Genomic DNA, 18,139 nt, shown 5'->3' on the forward strand with positions numbered 1-18,139 from the left:
TCCCACCAGTACTTCGTTACTTTATACACAGTCCTCCCACCAGTACTTCGTTACTTTATACACAGTCCTCCCACCAGTACTTCGTTACTTTATACACAGTCCTTCCACCAGTACTTCGTTACTTTGTACACAGTCCTCCCGCCAGTACTTCATTACTTTGTACACAGTCCTCCCACCAGTACTTCATTACTTTATACACAGTCCTCCCACCAGTACATATGATCTGCACCTAGTATTAATATGCTACTGATTGTTTTATAGCCATTTGTTAGTCGGTAAGTCCCTGTAGCCACGTACTGTGGTCAGTACATTACTCGGCCATAGTAACTTTAGGGATTTACTCATAGGGTTAATATACAGACATATACAACTATTTATCTAATGGCATCTTGGTGAAAGTTTAGTTCAGGACAGTGGTTTTGGGTTTTTTTTCAGAATATATGCCGAGTATGGGCGAATCTGAGTTGTCTACAGTCCTTAATCACTTAGTATTATGAAAAGAATCTTAGCTAATCATTTTGATACGAGGTTTTTTTTCTGTGATAAATATTATGAGTTGTAATTCTCTGCTTCAATGACTCATTTCGTCCATTTATTTTGTACTTTTTATCACTATTTGTTATACATTTTGTATTTATATTTTTATTTTGGCTTTTTATGTTTATAGTCTCGTTGCAATATCATAGTTTGTTCGTTTTGATTTTAGTAACTATTTTTACCAAACCTCATTCATAATTGTTCATAATTCACAATCTTCATTAATATATTTTTGCAAATGGAAGTGTCCTTGTTAGAAACCGTCAACATTGCGAACACTTTTGCAAACTATTCACTGTTCCAAGCCAGTGGAAGTTCCTTTTTGGGGGGTTCATCAAGGCTTACTTTTTTTTGTTTTTGTTAGAGATACTTTAATAAGGGTATACTTGTATTGTTTAATTCCAACAAGTTTCACCTAGGAATGTTCATTAAGAGTTTTGTCGGTGTGTTCATTTTTCAAAGTGTCTCCCGTATAATACACCACATTTTTTCATCACTCAATAATTGGAGAAAATAAAAAAAAACTCATTTATTTGGTGAATATTTTATTTGAATGAGATTCAACAAAGTTTAAGTATTAGAAGACCTTATCTTATTTCTTCTCTTTTTATGCACTTGCTGAAACAAAATATTTGTAAAACATATACAATATAAATGCAAATGTAAAATATAAATGAAACTTAACATATGTAAATGCATTTCTATTCAAATACAAACTATTCGATAAATTACTCGTTTCATAGTAACAAAGCACCGTATGATCACAAAACTTTGTTAATGCGAAAGACAGCGATAATCATTTTCTGGAGCAAAATCACTCGTCGTGTCTCAATAAATTTCCCTTGAAAATCTTGTACAAAAATATCGAAATTTTACAAGACAATTAACAAACTCTAAATATACAGAATAATATTCTCTATTGTTAGTCTGAATTGTTTGCCTTATCGCATAAGCAGTTAGCCGCTGAATTTCTGAACATCTTGTAAAAACAGTGGATGTAATATCTGAATATGCTTTGTTTCTTCTTACACAAAATGCAAACGAAAAAAATAATAAGAAGAATACAAAATTGTTTCCGAACATGCCACAATAAAATTCTCAACACGTACATAGCTCTACTCAGAACCTCTTGTAATTACAAAAAAGCGAAATTTATTCTTTCAAAAATATTACAAGAAATTCATTTACATGTTATTGATATGGCTACAAATAATATAGAACCACCCAGTTACTTAGTTAATCATGACTAACTAACACCAATACAAAGCATGCACCAAATAATGTACTTATAATGGCAAGTCAGTCCCTGTAGTCAATAGTCAAGACACACGATGTACCGGCGTATAACTCTCAATACATTAGCTGCACTTAAGTATCACTGACTTGCCACTACGATAGTTATTGTCACTAGAAATAACAGCACCATTTAGATAATTACAAATAAACTAAACAAAGAACCCTTCAACCGTCAACACTTACAGTTGAAATCATTGAAGTCTGTGTGTTCACTTTACGGAGTGAAATATGTTCAGGGTCTCTTGATATCTCACGAGAAAAACTTTTCTGATGAGGACCTACGGTAATAGGTGGAAGGATGAGTTCTTCGTGGTTGTCTTCTTTGTCTTCTGGTCGCGGACGATATTTTGCAGACCATTTGACACGCATACCTTGGATATTGTTAAGTTCATCCACACCTATGATATTCAGCACACCGGGTCCAAACGTTTGTTTTATAGTGCCTTCCTTGTCGACTTCTACCTTTGATATAAAATCTTCCTTTGTAGCAACGTATGACAGAGGGTCAGACTTTTTGTAAAGTTCTTCAACTGCAGTGGAATAACAAAATGTATTCCAGATGTCTTTTTTATTCTTAAGAGCTTCTTGGCGAGCCTTTTCCAAGAGCATTGCCGCTTTCCTGTTTCTGGCCTGTTCACGCTGAATTTCCTTTTGATGATCATAAGGATCGGAACCAATGTCTGACGTTTGCTTTTTCTTCGCAAGTGTGCGCTGTCTCTGCGTCTCCTTCTCGGCACTATATTGCTTATAACTGACTCGCCTCTTCGGTGATGCCCTTGGTGAAGTAGCAGTGGAATTGTTACCAGATAAATCGTAATTACATGATTCAAATGGGAAAGGGCTGATCATTATATCGTTTTGTTCATTGTTTTGTTTTTCGAAACACTTTCCGTCATCACAATTTCCCGTAGCAATTGTGTCTTGAGATGACATCATTCTTGGGCTTTTTCTATAAGCACGTCCATTTTCTGAACTTTTGGAATGTGTGAAGGTGATACTATCTGAAACACTGGACAGACGCCTTTCCCGGAGTAGTCTTTTGTTATTTGATTCTATTTTAGGTAATGAAATTCTTCGGCTTTTAACTGTTGAACGTTTACTCGTGGACTGGTTTTCGCTGCCTGACGAACTTTGACTACTTCGATCACTGAGTGATCCTTTATTGGAAGCTGAGTTAATCGGTGATAATGATTTGAGTTTCTTTGAATTAATTTTTCTGACCTTCTCAGTGTACGCCAGCATTGAATTCTGGATGTCTTTCCTTGATTTCTCCAACTGCTGATATTCTTTCCTTTCCATATCTTCCAGAATAGATATAACTTTATTAAGACGATTGTCAATACTAGTTCTTCGTGCTTTTGCTTTTGAACTATTTTCACTGTGGAGTCCAACTGCGCCAACGTAGTTCGTGTTATGAGACCACACATTTGGTCTTAACATCCTTAGTGGAATCTTTGGCTGCATTACACTCTGTAAAAAGTAAATGTTTAAATTCAAGAGTATGTTTCCTTTATGACCGACAGAGTATAAATGGCTTTTGGCTCTCTATCGCACGTCTGAGTACTGTTCGCAGTTTTAAATCAATAAATATGTAAAATTAGAGTTTATATGAGAAATTAAAATCCCCCAAATCTATAGGTAATCCTTACAACGAGGAATAGGTTTATTGGCTATCATTTTGTGTAGAATACCAACTGGTATCAACGATGAGATAATTTTATCAGGACAATTATTGAACTACCTCGCTATGGTGCCATTGAGTTTTAGAAAACCAGATTTTACATATTTATTAAGACCACACGGATAGGTCACAACTCCTGTCATAACAAATAAAATCATTTTTTGGTGGGCAAAACAAATTGGCGCAGGACCAAAAGTAATCAGTCTGCCATTATTGGATTTTATATATTTTTCCCAAACGTCACGTGTTAAGAGCTCGTGCTGTCTATATAGTATCTATCAATATTTCTACCAAAAGCTATTCTTGACACTTACGTTTAATTTCCTGGCTGGTATCACTGTAGTTTACGTTAACAAGGTCTGTAGTCCTGAAACAAAACGAAATATTTTGAAACCAAAGTCATTGCAAAAAATGTATAAATTTATTAAAAAAAACAACAAAATCATTAACCTTGTAGTGCAGACTGATAGCCTATATAACTAGGTATCTGAATAAATTATCCGACAATGAAACTCGCTGCAATATCATGCTATATCTTAATTTCAGAAGTTGGCAAAGCAGGTGTTTCTGTTCCTGTATATCAACCTTTATGATGACAAGCAACATAAACGAAAAACGACTACTACATGTATAAACTTACAATTATCACTGTTATTAATATATTATTTAGATGTGTGATTAAGTACCACTAACTTTCTTTGAAGTCAAATAAAAGACTGACAAATTGTGATTTTCTACGGTTTAAATACCATTTCTGGTCGGAAGTGACTTTATAATTGGGCCTGGATATTTACACAACTGTTTGTATGAGTAACCGGGAGACTGCGAAGCCGAAACACGCAACATTTTAAACCCCTCCTTTAAACAGACCATTGAAGTTATCGAAAGCTGTCATTGACGTCAGAAAGACATTAGTAAAAATAATAGTCGTCGTCTTTCATGATCGGCAATCTTTTAAAGTTCTTGCTCTAAGTGAAATGCCGTTTGAAGGTCTAAGTTCATAAAAACCAAATTCAAACATTCTTTAAGTCATTAAAAGGTGTCATTTGTTTCCCAAGTGAAGTGATTTCATATTTTATTAACAAATAGTTCTACAATATAACTCCGGAAATAGTTATAGAACGATATAAAATTATCAAAAAATATAATTATAAGATATAAAATACATATTAATATATTTTAATATTTATAAACACTTTTGGGAAATCGAAGTGTGACCAAAAGGTTTGGGACAAAAGAACCCGAGATGTTCATAGTCAAAATTATTATAAATGCAGCAGATTAATTCCACTCATAAAAAAATCTATACAAGTTAAGTAACATTGGAGTGATAGACCTACCTCAAAATCAAGCAGTTTAGACTTTTAATATTTCAGAAATCCGAAGCGTCTATATATACACCTACACGTTTAAGCCAAAAGAGATAATTTTCTAATTTAATAAAAAGATGATAACATACGTCTATTTACAGACAATCCTATCCTATAATATTGACCAAGAGAGGAGCAAGTTGTCACCGGCCAACAAAGATTCAATCTACCGATATTGGCTTATTTTTGTCTCTTTTATTACAGAGTTGTTTGTTCATTAAATTCTGAAAAGGTCAACTTGAATGGTAAATATTTACGGTGATGTATAGTAATCACTCTGTTAAAAACAGTTTAAATCTATTAATCTATGTCTTTTATATGAGCAAATGCTATAAACATCTTAATCGGCTAATCTTTTCAAATTTTATTTTCCTGCTTTCTACCCTTTCTAGACACAAACATGTTTAAGCTGAATTAAAACAGGTTCGTGTTCAGTAATTAACCATGTCCTTGGTCTTTAACTAGAACAAAATTAATTTATGAATGATTTAATTCAAGTTGTTCGGCGTCCTTGTCTTAAAGCATTCAAGTACATTTAGCATGCACTCAGCGCAAGCTCTAATGGCAATCTCGTGAAAGACTAGTACCTTACATTTCAGTTCTGTATTTAACCATCAGATGATAAAAACGTAGCGATATTATTTCCATAAGAAGTTAATCTGTTTCTCCAGTTATAATAAAGACGAGACTCCCATTTATAACCGTGTTTCAGTAAAATGAGGGTTGCCATATTATGGTCTGGAAAAGGCTTTACACGGCAAATATACCAAATATTTACACTTTTTAAACACGATAAGTGCATTGTGGCTGCTTATGTTAGTTAGAAATTTACTTTACTTTATGAATAAAATTAATTGTTTTGACAAAGTAATTATTGTATTTATGTGCACTAAATTGTAACTGAATTTTATTTTTATTTTTCTATAAATGTTGGGCAAATTATTCAATTGTTCAGATAAACAAACGTATTTGTTTCCGACGACTGTACGCTGTTTCTTTCAAATATTTAGCAAAGTATTTAGCTTGGAACATATTATAAGATTTCTTATTAATACTGGCCTGAATTTTCGGTACACTGATCCATACAAAAATCACCCAGACAACAGTGAGAACTTTTTGCTGGAATACATACAAGAGACGTAATTTCTATACAGAAAGTGAAGGAGGGTATAATTGAATATTTAAGTTCAAATTTACTCCAAAAATTTCCCGATATTTTTATTTCCTTCGTAATTACTTAAAAATGATCTTTCTTAACCACCCTATTTCAGTACAATTTGAGTGGTTTCCAACAGACTTCTTTCCTCTCTAGGAGTATATTGTGTGTACTGTAATACTTAAGTATTTTCAAAAAGGCTTTAAATTAAAAAAAAAAAAGAAGCTGGAAGGGACTTTTATCAAAAGTGATTTCTAAGTGTGAGATAAGCATTTTAGCAAGGATAAAAAAATCAGGAATTATTTCTAAGTGTATCACAAATGACCTGATACTTACATGTATTTGATATTTATAGAAAAAATGTTTGAATTCATAAATAATAACTCCGTAGCATTTTTCATCATTCAGACATGCCGGGCAATATTGAAATGAATTATATAGCAATCACCCTGTCTATGGATTCCTTACGTGAGCTTGTAAGTACAGAAACCGGATTATAAAGCATTTCCATTGCGGTGAAATTGTAAATGATTAAAATTTCATTATCTATAAAGATGTGCATGTGACATGACACACTTAGGATGCATACAATGTACGTGTGCAAAGGTATACAGATTGACCAAGTAGAAGCATTTCTGTATTTACTAGAACCTTTCAATGCATCTGGTAACTGTACATACATTATTTTGCTGTTACAGCGTAATGATACAAGAATTTAGTAAAATCATGTATGTACTTTAATAGATAGTCCTTCAATGAATTGTACAAAATGTGTGCGGTTCTTATATTAAGTTATGGTAATGCCGGATATGGATGTTGATCAAAATCTCGTTCAAAGAACGAAGTCTTATCTTTTGGATAAGTTGTCCTGACTAAAAAGTTTTACATTCGAAATTAATTTCTCAAAATTATGAAACTAAAATCTTGCTTCAACCCGTTACTGAAATGACCCTTTAATGTCAATATTTAGGAAAGAAATTGAAAGAAAACTCAATAAGTTTAAATTAACTTAAACTTTCAAAATAAATACTATTAATATTACATCAAAATGTTCGTAATTTTGATTCATTGTATATTAACAATGTTAGCAAACACCATAAGGATATTTTCTTAAGAAGGAGACAATTGAATATCTTTACAATAAACCTAAGGACTAATTCAACCCATGGATGTAAACATTGTTACGAATCTTGTTCGGATTATCCTGAACTTAAGTACCCGCTGTTTAGTCCACAGCCATTCAAACATCGTCACGCAGCGTGTGCGTTTTGTAATATTTTATTTTATCTTATTTTTTTTCTATCTAAATCTATCTTGATTTGTTTTCAAATACTTGAAATAATCCTTCTTTCAAGCTTACAAAGTATCTACATGTATCGTGTATGCACTCAGACAAGAAAAATACCAGGATTTTAAGATATCAACTGGATTGGTAATACTATTTTAGTAGTGGCGGATTCAGATCGGGTGCAATGGGTTGGCACCCCCTTTTTATTGGAAACTTTTTCATTTTCATGTGTTAAATTGACAATAAAATGGCAAATGATGACCTAGCACCCCACTTTTTCTGAGGAACCCCGGCCGGCACCCCTCCTTTTCAAACTGTTTGGATCCGCCCATATAGTACATTAAATGAAGACAAATTAAGAAACATTTTTGAATTGAGATAAGGTGGTGATCAACTATAAGGTTTTGAAATATGTGATTCTGTACATATTGTTTAGTCTTTACGACATTGGTAGTGATTTTGATGCATTATATATAGTTGACCACATTTGAGCATCTAGTTCTTGAACCTTACACATTCAATCCAAATCCCATCTTTGAAAGGTTATATCAAAACAACTTACGCGGCTTATCCCATTAAACAACACAATATTTATCATAGAGACTACAATGCTTGTCCATGCCTTCCTGGTTGATCACGGAAGGATTAAGGCATTATATATTAATGGTATTATAATAAACCACATAAAGGGCATATTCTAGGACGAAATAATATAGCATTGTATCCTGTGACATTCTCTATGTTAATCAATATATCACACAAATTTCGGCAACTTTTTTTTTCTTTTACGATTTGTTAAAATGTTCAATATCAAACGAGATGGTCATTTTGAACCTCTAGAATTGTTTCTATTCGTCTTGGTTCTCGAATTGATGGTGTGGTCATTTTGCTATTCTGTTCTGTTCCATTTCGCGATTTGGTTTTTCATTTGTTTTGTTTGTTTTGTTTTTTATACGGGTTCGTTCTTTTAAGTTTTTGTTATATTTAATTTTCATTCATACTTAACATACACGAAAGAGGCATGTAATTTATAAGCAAATTTGATACATTTCAGAAACTTCAGATTTTTAAATTATTATTATTATTATTATTTGTTTTAAGTATTTTATTTATGTATTTATTTTTGAGTGAGATGCTAGGTATATGGACAATGAGTTAGTTTTATTATTGACGGCCAACTAATTGTTTAATGGGTATTAAAAAAATATAAAAAGAGGGCTTTGGCGCAGTATTTAGTATGCGATTTCTCACAACTGTATTTACGTTGTATCATAAAACGACAGAACTTTGTGATACCTAAAACTTATACAATTTTTGAACTTAGCAATAAAATATCCACGAAATTGTAAGATTAGAAAACAATTAAATAAAGCACGCATGTACATAATGACCACGATACATCGTCCACTTTTTCATAGATTAGATACGAGTCCATAATTATGTTCGCCCCTTTCACGTTGTGTCACTTTATCACCCATATCTTATAAATATCGTCTTTAGGTCTCAGTATCGTATTAATTTTCCCATAGACTTCTATAGTGAAGTGCATATTTTTAGGATTTTTTAAAAAATATGTAAATTGATTCAATAAAACTTTCACTTATGTAGCATTTCTAAGGACATGTGAAAAAATAATTTCCCGCAAAGAAAATAGGGTGAGTCCACGAAGATTGGACAGAAAAGTAGTCTTGAACTATAAATAGCCATTTTCCCTACTTTCACTTTCGTTTTGCACTCACCAAACCAACCTTTTCAGTGGAACATTTTTATGATATTATGTTAGATTTTCTTTTAAAAAAGTTCTTCATCTTACAGTGTGATGTTTGCTCTATTTTTTAAGTCACTGTTCATGTCTTTTGACAAAACATTAGTTTGTAGAGAGGCATAAAGAAAATGCACTATATTTTTATGGCATCCATGTTTTGACGTACACCCGCTCAGGGATATGCAATACGATACTGGTACCTTTAAGTATCTTACAATAGAGAAGATTGACAGAACATGGTCAGACTTTTTTCTATAGAAGTAATTATTTTATGTCATAATCATCTTGTTTTTCTCACTCGGGGGTTCATAAATGGTGATGAGAAACCAAATTGAGTTCATCACTAAGATATAAAATGTAAAACATTTTCGTCTGGGACATATCTATAAAATCAGATTAAATCCAAAACATAAGACTGATGTTTATGAAAGTTGGTACATTGACTCATAATACAAGTCTAAAATCATTAAGTATTGAAAGTATAAAGGAGATAAATCAAGTTTTATCAAGAATTTTATCGGTTACAAGTATATGAATTGGATTTCCCAAAGTATGTATAAGGGAAATGTCCTATGTGGGGTTCGGACAAACACATAAAGAATAGACAAAAGTGTCAACACAGTAGGCACCTAACCATGTGACTGAGTTTAAGGTCAATCAAGTGTACTGATACAATTGCACACTTGCAAAATTCAATGCATAAATTAAGCGTTAGAAAATTCCAAAGTGTGGGATAATGCATGCTTTACTGCCCCAGTATAAACTGCAATGAATCAATAATCATGAATGAACTAAATTAACTTTTTGATTTATGAAAATTGAAAGAAAATGAAAATCGTTTACCATACTACATTCTGATATAGTAAACCATGCAGGAAACCCAAGGACTTCTATTTTAAACTATGCAGGAAGCCCCAAAACAACTGTGTATTGGTTTAAATAAAAATAAATAGGTTAAAATTACATGCAAGATGTGTTCACCAACCTGAAACATTTTAAGACATACTATTATTTTTCGTTCTATTCGATGTTGTTCTTTGGTCTAAAATGTAATTCAAAATTTTGGGAAACTCGCAACGTACTGAAATATTTAGAGTTTAATATGTGCCAGCGTTAAATAGAAATACTAAATAAGCCGATGAAGGGATAGTGTTGATTTAATTTTCAAATGATATCATCAAATATCAAAATGTTGTATGAAGCTTTCATTTCAGATTTTTGTTCTTTACAATTCTCAAAATGTCAAAGCATTTATGTAAGAATAAGTTTAAGCAAGTGCATATGTCATTAGTTGTATATATATGTGATAAGTCATAAACTTATGATATGATAAAATATATCAAACAAATACATTATATTTCTATTATTATACATGTTTTTTTGGCAGACTTTTTGTCTGATAAAACTATCCCATGGAGTTCGCCAGATTATATTGTCAACTTAAAATCTATGAATTTGTGCAACTTTATACCGTCCTTATGGTCCATCAGCTCCCTAGAGAAGCTTATCATTGCAATGGCACTCAAACCTTTTCTTATACAATATAAAAGTAGTCTTTTACAGTATAATGTGTAGCAACTTATTCCCCAGATCTACAAAACCTTCTTCTGCTCCAACATTAATCATCGTTTAAAAAGGGATCAAAATTTCAAAATGAACCGTCTGGAGCTTTCTAAGACCATTAAAGTAGGATCATGGCGAGCTTTTTATACCTTATAAGTAGACCGATCATAAATAAAATTCAGCACCATGTCATATATTTCTGGTATAGTATGAAGGGAATTTGATAAAATGAAAGTCTTTTAAAATTTAGATAATGTTTTAGAAACTCAGGAGACAGTTTGTGTGTGTCCAGTGAAGTATAATGTATATTAGGATATATCTTTGAGAGCTTTCTTGCAACTACATGTATCTTATAAAATGTGACACAATACTATCATAATTTGTTCTAATACAATGGAATTAGCTAAAAAATAATCACAAAAATAATCATCTTTTTATGGAGCCTCAGGACTGATTTTGTATATCTACCGATTCTCATTCTCGTGTATATTCAACGCAACTCCTTCATTGTTTTTTATCATTAGTTGTACAAAATTCCTTTTCGATTATTCACTTCGACTATGGGTTAGAATTTTTCAGTTTTGTTATATTCCATCATCTTTATAGCTCTTTATTATTTCATTGACGACTACAGATCAAGTAATTTAATTTTAAATTGTCAAAAGTTATAATCGGCCAAACTAGTTCCAGAGTATAAATAAGAATGATATGGAAATTCACGTATTTTAAGTAAAAACATTTATAACTTTGAAATTATTTGCAGTCTTCCAAATCCTAATTTTTGGCAACGTAGTAACGTAGAAACGACTCATTATCATCCTTATACATGTCCTGGTCCAAGGACCTTTGGGAAACCAGACCACAGGATTCTGTAAACAATGGTGTATCCAGGAGGTTAAGATGGTCGAAACCCTCCCCCCCCCCCACCTCGTGGGAAAATTTTGTTAATTTTGTGCAGAGGTTGGACAAAACGAGAAAATAATACACTTTTCTGGATCCCCCTTTTTAAAATCGCTGGACCCGAAGGAAAGTATCGCAAAATATATATATATATATAGACACACACACAAACGTCTCAGAATGTGACGACTCTATTCGCTACACTGCTCCATCGGATCAAATTGATACAGGTAAGATAATAAACTTATAGAAGAATTCCTAACGATGTTAGAACTGTCAAATTTGCGATGCAAATTTTTGGTCGTTAGTGGTCTAGGGCGCTGGACTTTGTGCAGGCGGTGTTGCCATAGATGTCACAGCGGTACGAGTTCGAGTTACGCGGAGGGAACGACCAAAAATTTGCATCGCAAATTTGACAGTTCTTACATCGTTTGGAACATCGGGAATATTATTACTAGTTAGATTATATAATGAGGCATACCATACAAAAATGTATAGATTCAAAGTGATTTTAATTTCAAATTTAATATTAAAAAAAATACATACCTATTCATGGTTATAGATGAATGTCGGGGTTGTTTTCTATTTCTTTTTGTCCACCAGAACGGTATTTGCACTTGTTAAAACATCGGATGATCTGTAAAACATATGTGCTTTGTTGCGACAGATATTCTAAAAGGAATAAATTACCCACTTGTTGCTCCGGTGTTTAAAGAAAGATTTATAGAAATTGTGTCTTTTAATCGTCATCAATTTATTCAAGTGCATACCACTGGAAGATTTTTTGTAAATTTTGGAAACAATAAGTGTTTGAATTACCTCTTGTGAAGTTGTCCAATACGTATCTATTATTTACTGAAATCTTTTTGTTGCACATTTAAAATCCTTTAAGTCACATCATAATACCTTATTCAGTGTATATTGCCGTTATTCAGATAGAAATACAGTCGTATTGATGTAATTCTTCAGGTATTTGTTTACAAATGTTATGTACCTACTTATTAGCTGTCCAGTAACGTATGTAACCTGTACCAATACTGATGTAAGAAATATAAACAACATGAAATGTTTCCAACCAGTCGTCAAGTTGTTTGATTTCTGTGATAAGTTTTATTACGGCAAAAGTTACAGAGAATGATATATTACAATACAGAGCCATAATTACTTACCTGAACAAAGCTTCTAGGTGTAATAATTACTTTTTGTAACGGTAATTAACTCTCGCTGATTGACTTCCTTTTTATAATAAACAATCACATTTCTATTTCAATAATTTTACGGCCGAACACATTTTTGAAATTGCGTCTTTTATATGTAGGAAAGAAAATCGAAGACTTATAATTTGTGCATTATTGAACTTGAAATTGATTTGAAAAACCCTTTCAAACTGTGATGACTTTAATTTTCAATCTTCGTCGATAATTGAAAAGGATTTGTTGATCTATAAGTTAAGGATAAATAATTGGAGATTTTCGTGTTTTATCTCAATAGTCGCTTCTTAGTATCCCACGAATGCTTTTAACTAGTGACAGAGGAAACTTATATGTTTATCAGCCAGAGAACGGCCTCTACAAATAAGCAAGCTGTGATCTTTACTTAAAAATTGTAAAGCCTAATAGTTGTCTTGCCAAGGCCACACTAAAACTGGACTAACACCGTGTGATAAATCATCTGTAAAAGCTATTTCTTCATTGGGCTATAGAGGTTAAACATTAAACATACTTTAAATTTACATAGACCGTATCCCATACTTAGACAGTAGGTCTAATGCTACAGAATGTTTTATTCTAAGTAACTTGTGTATTTAAACACGGTCAAAAGATTTAATACATGAACGCATTTTGAAAAAGCAAATTTTCGTTTTGTACTGAAAACATTTTAAAATAATGCCCTGCAATTTTTCGAATCTTACACACAACCTGTATTAAGAATTTATGAATCAGCACTAAGATCTATCGGAAAATGTCAATGAGCAATGAAGAAGTAAACTTCCGATCGTAGATTCCAGCAAAGGAAATTGAGTATCTAATGCTGCAGAGTTCAAATCACATGCTTTTCAGACATGCATGGCAGGTTCTTTATTGAGGCTATACTGAGTAAAAGAACATTGAAAACCTACCCAAGTTTGTTTGAGTTGAATTTTCTTAAGATGATCAATTCTTTTTTTTTTCATTAGTAAAGATCCCTGTCTACCCTCTAACACGCAACAGAACAAAGCACTGTTTATCCTAAAAAAAAACAGTAGAACTAAGCTTTGTCTACCCTCCAAAACTCGGTTGAAATATGCATTGTCTACCCTATAACACGCAAAAGAAATAACCACTGTCTTTCTAATAACACACAAAAGAGCAAAACACTATTTACCATAAAACAATCAGAAGGACTAAACGCTGTCCACCATATAAAACTCAGTAGAACAAAGCACTGTCTATCCTATAAAACTCAGTAGAATTAAGCACGGTCTACCCTATAAAACTCACTAGAACTAAGCATTGTCAACCCTATAAAACTCAGTAGAACTAAGCAATGTCTACCCTATAATACTCAGTAGAACCAAGCACTGTCTACCCTATAACATTCAGTAGAACAAAGCAATGTTTTCTTTGTAACACGCAAGAGATCTGTGCACTGTTTTCCCTATAACACGTTGTAAAACTTAGCACCGTTTTCCATTCAACACGCTGTAGAACTAAGCAAGTGTCTCCCCTGTAACACACAATAGAACTAAGCACTGTCTACCCTATAATTAGCAGTACAACTAAGAGCCGTCTTTCCAACAACACGCAAAAGAGCTAAACACACAGTAAAACTAACCACTCTTTTCGTATAACGCGCACTAGATCTGTTTTTACTTTAACAAATAGTAGTAGAACTAAGCACTGTCTACCATATAGCACACCATAGAACTTACCACTGTCTACCCTATAATGAGCAGAAGAGCTAAGCGCTTTCTAACCTGTAACATACAGTAGAACTAAACAAAGCACTATCTACCTTGTAACACTCAGTAGAACAAAATCAATGTCTACTACACTATAAACGTAGTAGAAATAAGAACTGCCTACACTATAACATGCAGCAGAAGTATTCACTACTTTCCCTATAACACGCAGTATCTCTTAGCACTGTTTTCTGTATAACACGCAGTGGAACTAAGCACTGTCTTACCTATAACATGTGAGAGAGCTAAGCACGGTTTATTCTGTAACACGCAAAAGAGATAAGTACTGTTTTCCATATAACATACAGTAAAACTTATCATTGTCTATCCTGTAACACGCAAAAGAACCAGGCACGGTCTTAAATATAACACACAGTAGAACTGAGCATTGTCTACCCTATTACATCCAGTAGATCTAAGCACTGTTATAACACGTTGTAGAACTAAGCAGGATTTCCCTTTAACATGCAGTAGACCTAAACACTGTTTTTTTCCTATAACACACAGTAGAACTAAGCATTGTCTACCCTATAACACACAATCACGCAATAGAACACTGTTTTTACTGTAACACATAGAAGAACTAAGCACTGTCCACTCTATAACACGCAATAGAACAATGTTTTTACTATAAAACGTAGAAGAACTAAGTACTGTATACTCTATAACACGTAGAAGAACTAAGTACTGTCTACTCTATAACACGTAGAAGAACTAAGTACTGTCTACTCTATAACACGCAGTAGAACACTGTTTTTACTATATATCACGCAGTAGAGCTGAAAACTGCCTACCCTATAACACACAGTAGAACTAAGCACTGCTTCCCCTTTAACACATAGTAGAACTAAGCACTGTTTTCCTTCAACACACAGTAGAATAAGCACTAAATGATAATATAAAACCAAATATCATTAGAAATGTATCTTATTACAAAATGTTAAGTGGATAAGACAAATCACCAAACACTTGTGAAAAAGGAAAAAGTACGAAACTTTTTTGGTGCAACCATTACATGTATATTGAATAAAAAAGGTAGCGACAATATAAACAAAGTAGTGAGTTTATTAGTTTCTAGTAATTTGGCTTGTTACAAGCTCTCTGATTGGAGTCGAAGGTGGCATACTTTTTTTGACGGAAAAGCCAAGTTTAACCAATGGTAATTAGATGCTAGCTATACAGGCAGTTGGTCTTTAGAGTCATATAAACACTAGGCAGCAATTGGGTAATGGGTTACGTCTCTCTTTCCATGAAAATTATGACTGATTCGTTTTTACTCCATGAATTAAATTATTTGTTGTAAAGTTTAATCAAAGCGCAGTAACTCTAACCACATATTAGAACTATAATACATTATTTTCATTGCGGTCATATGATAACATTGTGTTCAATTCCAGAAAAGGAAGCCTGCGGTTATTTATTTATTTTATTTTTTTTTATTTGAACCGTTTAGGAATTAGGACAAAAAAGGGTTATAAACAAGCTTTTCGTGATGTCGTCAATATCTTGACTAATGTAAGAAATGTTTAGGCTAAAAACCACTAATTCCACTTTCCATAGGCTTCTATGCTAATTTCACAATATTCAATGGCTTCTCTGGACTTTACCTTAACTTTAACCTGCAGAGGACTATATATCAGCATGATTCTACATATGTCAGCTCACAATCCTCAGAATGGCATGTGGGGTTAGCAGATTTGCAGTGCAGTACTGGTCACCGGAAGTGAAGGGTCTATAAATAGCATGGGAAATCCCAGTGTTTTCACAAGATAGGGGTATATTTAAAAACCATTATGGAGATTAGGCTCCACATCACAAGAAGCAAAATGCACCTATAAAATGTACAGAAATGTTTTTCCTTTCAGAAACTGTTTAAATGTTTTAAATAAGATGAGAACTTTTTTCACAGCACTATGAGGAACAGGGGTAATTTCTGCGTAGGACTATTTTTGCGTACGTTCCAAATGCTCATTGGTTGAATTGGTGGTCTGTAACCTTTATAATTTGTGAACGAGTTATACCAAATAACCTGGATGTCGACAGTTTACACTTATAAACGGCGAGCATTCCTTACAGTTTAGTTCCTAATGTATTCCAAACAAATGGTTCAACCAATCAGAATGTTTATTATAAATCAAATTAAATTACAAGTAAATTGTTCCACAAGGTAATATACCACAAAATGACTTGAACCGTTTTGGAATTAAGGGGCCAAAAAGAGGAAAAAAACATTTCCATAATGTCAAGACAACCACTTGACTGCAAGCGAATTGATCTTTTATATATTTTACAAAAAGGTACCACCAGACCACAAACGGAAGGCTTGGATTGACTTTGGGGCTGTGACTTGAACTATTAAGGATTTAGTGGCAAAAACAAGAATTATCAGGCTTCCCAAGCAATAACTGTACTAAAAGTAGATTTATCTCTAACATTGTACCACAAATAACCATACTCTTAAAGGCTAGGGTTGATTTTGGGGGTTGTGAACGGAACCATTCATGAAAAATTGACCAAAACGTCAAAGTCTTAATTTGTGTAAAATGTGTAACCCCGCCAAAAAAAATCAAAGCTGTATCAAGGTTGAATGTTGTGTAAATAATTGCAACAACTGTTCAGGGTTCGGCCTTTGCGGTTGTATCAAACTGCGCCATGCTAAGGTTTTATTTCAGCACAGCTAAGTCATCTTTATGGATAAACCACAAATGATGAGATGTCATAGGTTGCAATATAATGTATACTTATTCGAGCAGTCTGGGACGTTTGGCGACACGCGCTTGTTATTAGTTTTGTTGTAATCAACCATGTTGACTGTGTATAGATAAGAACATTGAGAAAACTTTGCCACCTTAATTCAATTTGATTATTTTTTTCATGTTCAAAGTCAGACACACTAAAAAGCTTTCATTCAGTTTCTATTTTTTCGCTTTGTTTTATCCTGTTTTGTAACACTTTTGTAATTTTAATACTTAGAAAGAACACAGTATTTTTATTTGGTTATTTTGGGCATTTTTCATAATAGAAATTTTAGCTGTCGCACTTAAAAAGTGAATGGTAGTGTAAGCAGTTGAATGTTTCACAACAGAATCGCTCCATCAATACACAAAACGCAGTCAGAGCCCATGTCGTCATTGCCATTTGGAATGACTTGCAGTATTAATTTCGCAATATTAGACATGATTATGCCATTTGTTGCATAAATCTTCCATTCTGTCTTCCGATGCACAATTTGATACTTTTATTTGAAATTCTATAAATTATACCGATAAACAGAAATGAATATTATCATATTATACAATCACTAAAATAGTTGCAATTAAAGATTTTTTTTATAAATGATGTGCATCTTTTTCTTGTTCAGATGCATTATTCCACTGTGATATGGTAATTATTTCACATGAATAAACATACCTGATCAAATTACAGGAAGACGTAATGGCTTTTATGATCAACCAGATTTTCTATCTTGCTGATTAAAAAAAAACGCTTAAAAATCGGCCATCATATAAATGTTTATTGTGAGTAAAAAATGTTCGTCCGTTCGCCTGTAATGTCATCATCTCCTTATCTGAAATTATTCTAGTTTGATGTACGATAAAGGCACTATGTTCGGTTTTGGTTATGGAATATGGATTCCATTAG

The 18,139-nt window shown here is 33.0% G+C and overlaps 1 protein-coding gene across 8 annotated transcripts; it reads right to left on the reverse strand.

The window, feature by feature from the left end:
- Positions 1–1,065: 1,065 nt before the first annotated feature.
- LOC148621794 (uncharacterized) lies at positions 1,066–12,878 on the reverse strand. Of its 8 annotated transcripts, none has more exons than XM_088576495.1 (4): positions 12,726–12,878; positions 12,103–12,193; positions 3,829–3,881; positions 1,066–3,303 (listed from the first exon to the last, which is right to left on the reverse strand). In XM_088576495.1, the coding sequence occupies exon 4, from the start codon at positions 3,295–3,297 to the stop codon at positions 1,999–2,001; it is 1,299 nt and encodes a 432-aa protein (XP_088432621.1). In that variant the 5' UTR covers positions 3,298–3,303; positions 3,829–3,881; positions 12,103–12,193; positions 12,726–12,878; the 3' UTR covers positions 1,066–1,998. The 8 variants fall into 8 exon arrangements, with proteins under 8 accessions (XP_088432621.1, XP_088432622.1, XP_088432624.1 ...); XM_088576496.1 differs by lacking the exon at positions 12,726–12,878 and adding an exon at positions 12,555–12,628; XM_088576498.1 differs by lacking the exon at positions 12,726–12,878 and adding an exon at positions 12,463–12,480.
- Positions 12,879–18,139: the final 5,261 nt, after the last annotated feature.

The sequence above is a fragment of the Perna viridis genome, chromosome 3, assembly GCF_037379345.1.
Source record: "Perna viridis isolate PV_CMFRI_1.1 ecotype Kerala chromosome 3, ASM3737934v1, whole genome shotgun sequence".
Classification (NCBI taxonomy): domain Eukaryota; kingdom Metazoa; phylum Mollusca; class Bivalvia; order Mytilida; family Mytilidae; genus Perna; species Perna viridis.

What these genes read in the sequence shown, in the direction of transcription:
- LOC148621794 (XM_088576495.1), bottom strand. Translation starts at nt 3,297, where the DNA reads ATGCAGCCAAAGATTCCACTAAGGATGTTAAGACCAAATGTGTGGTCT.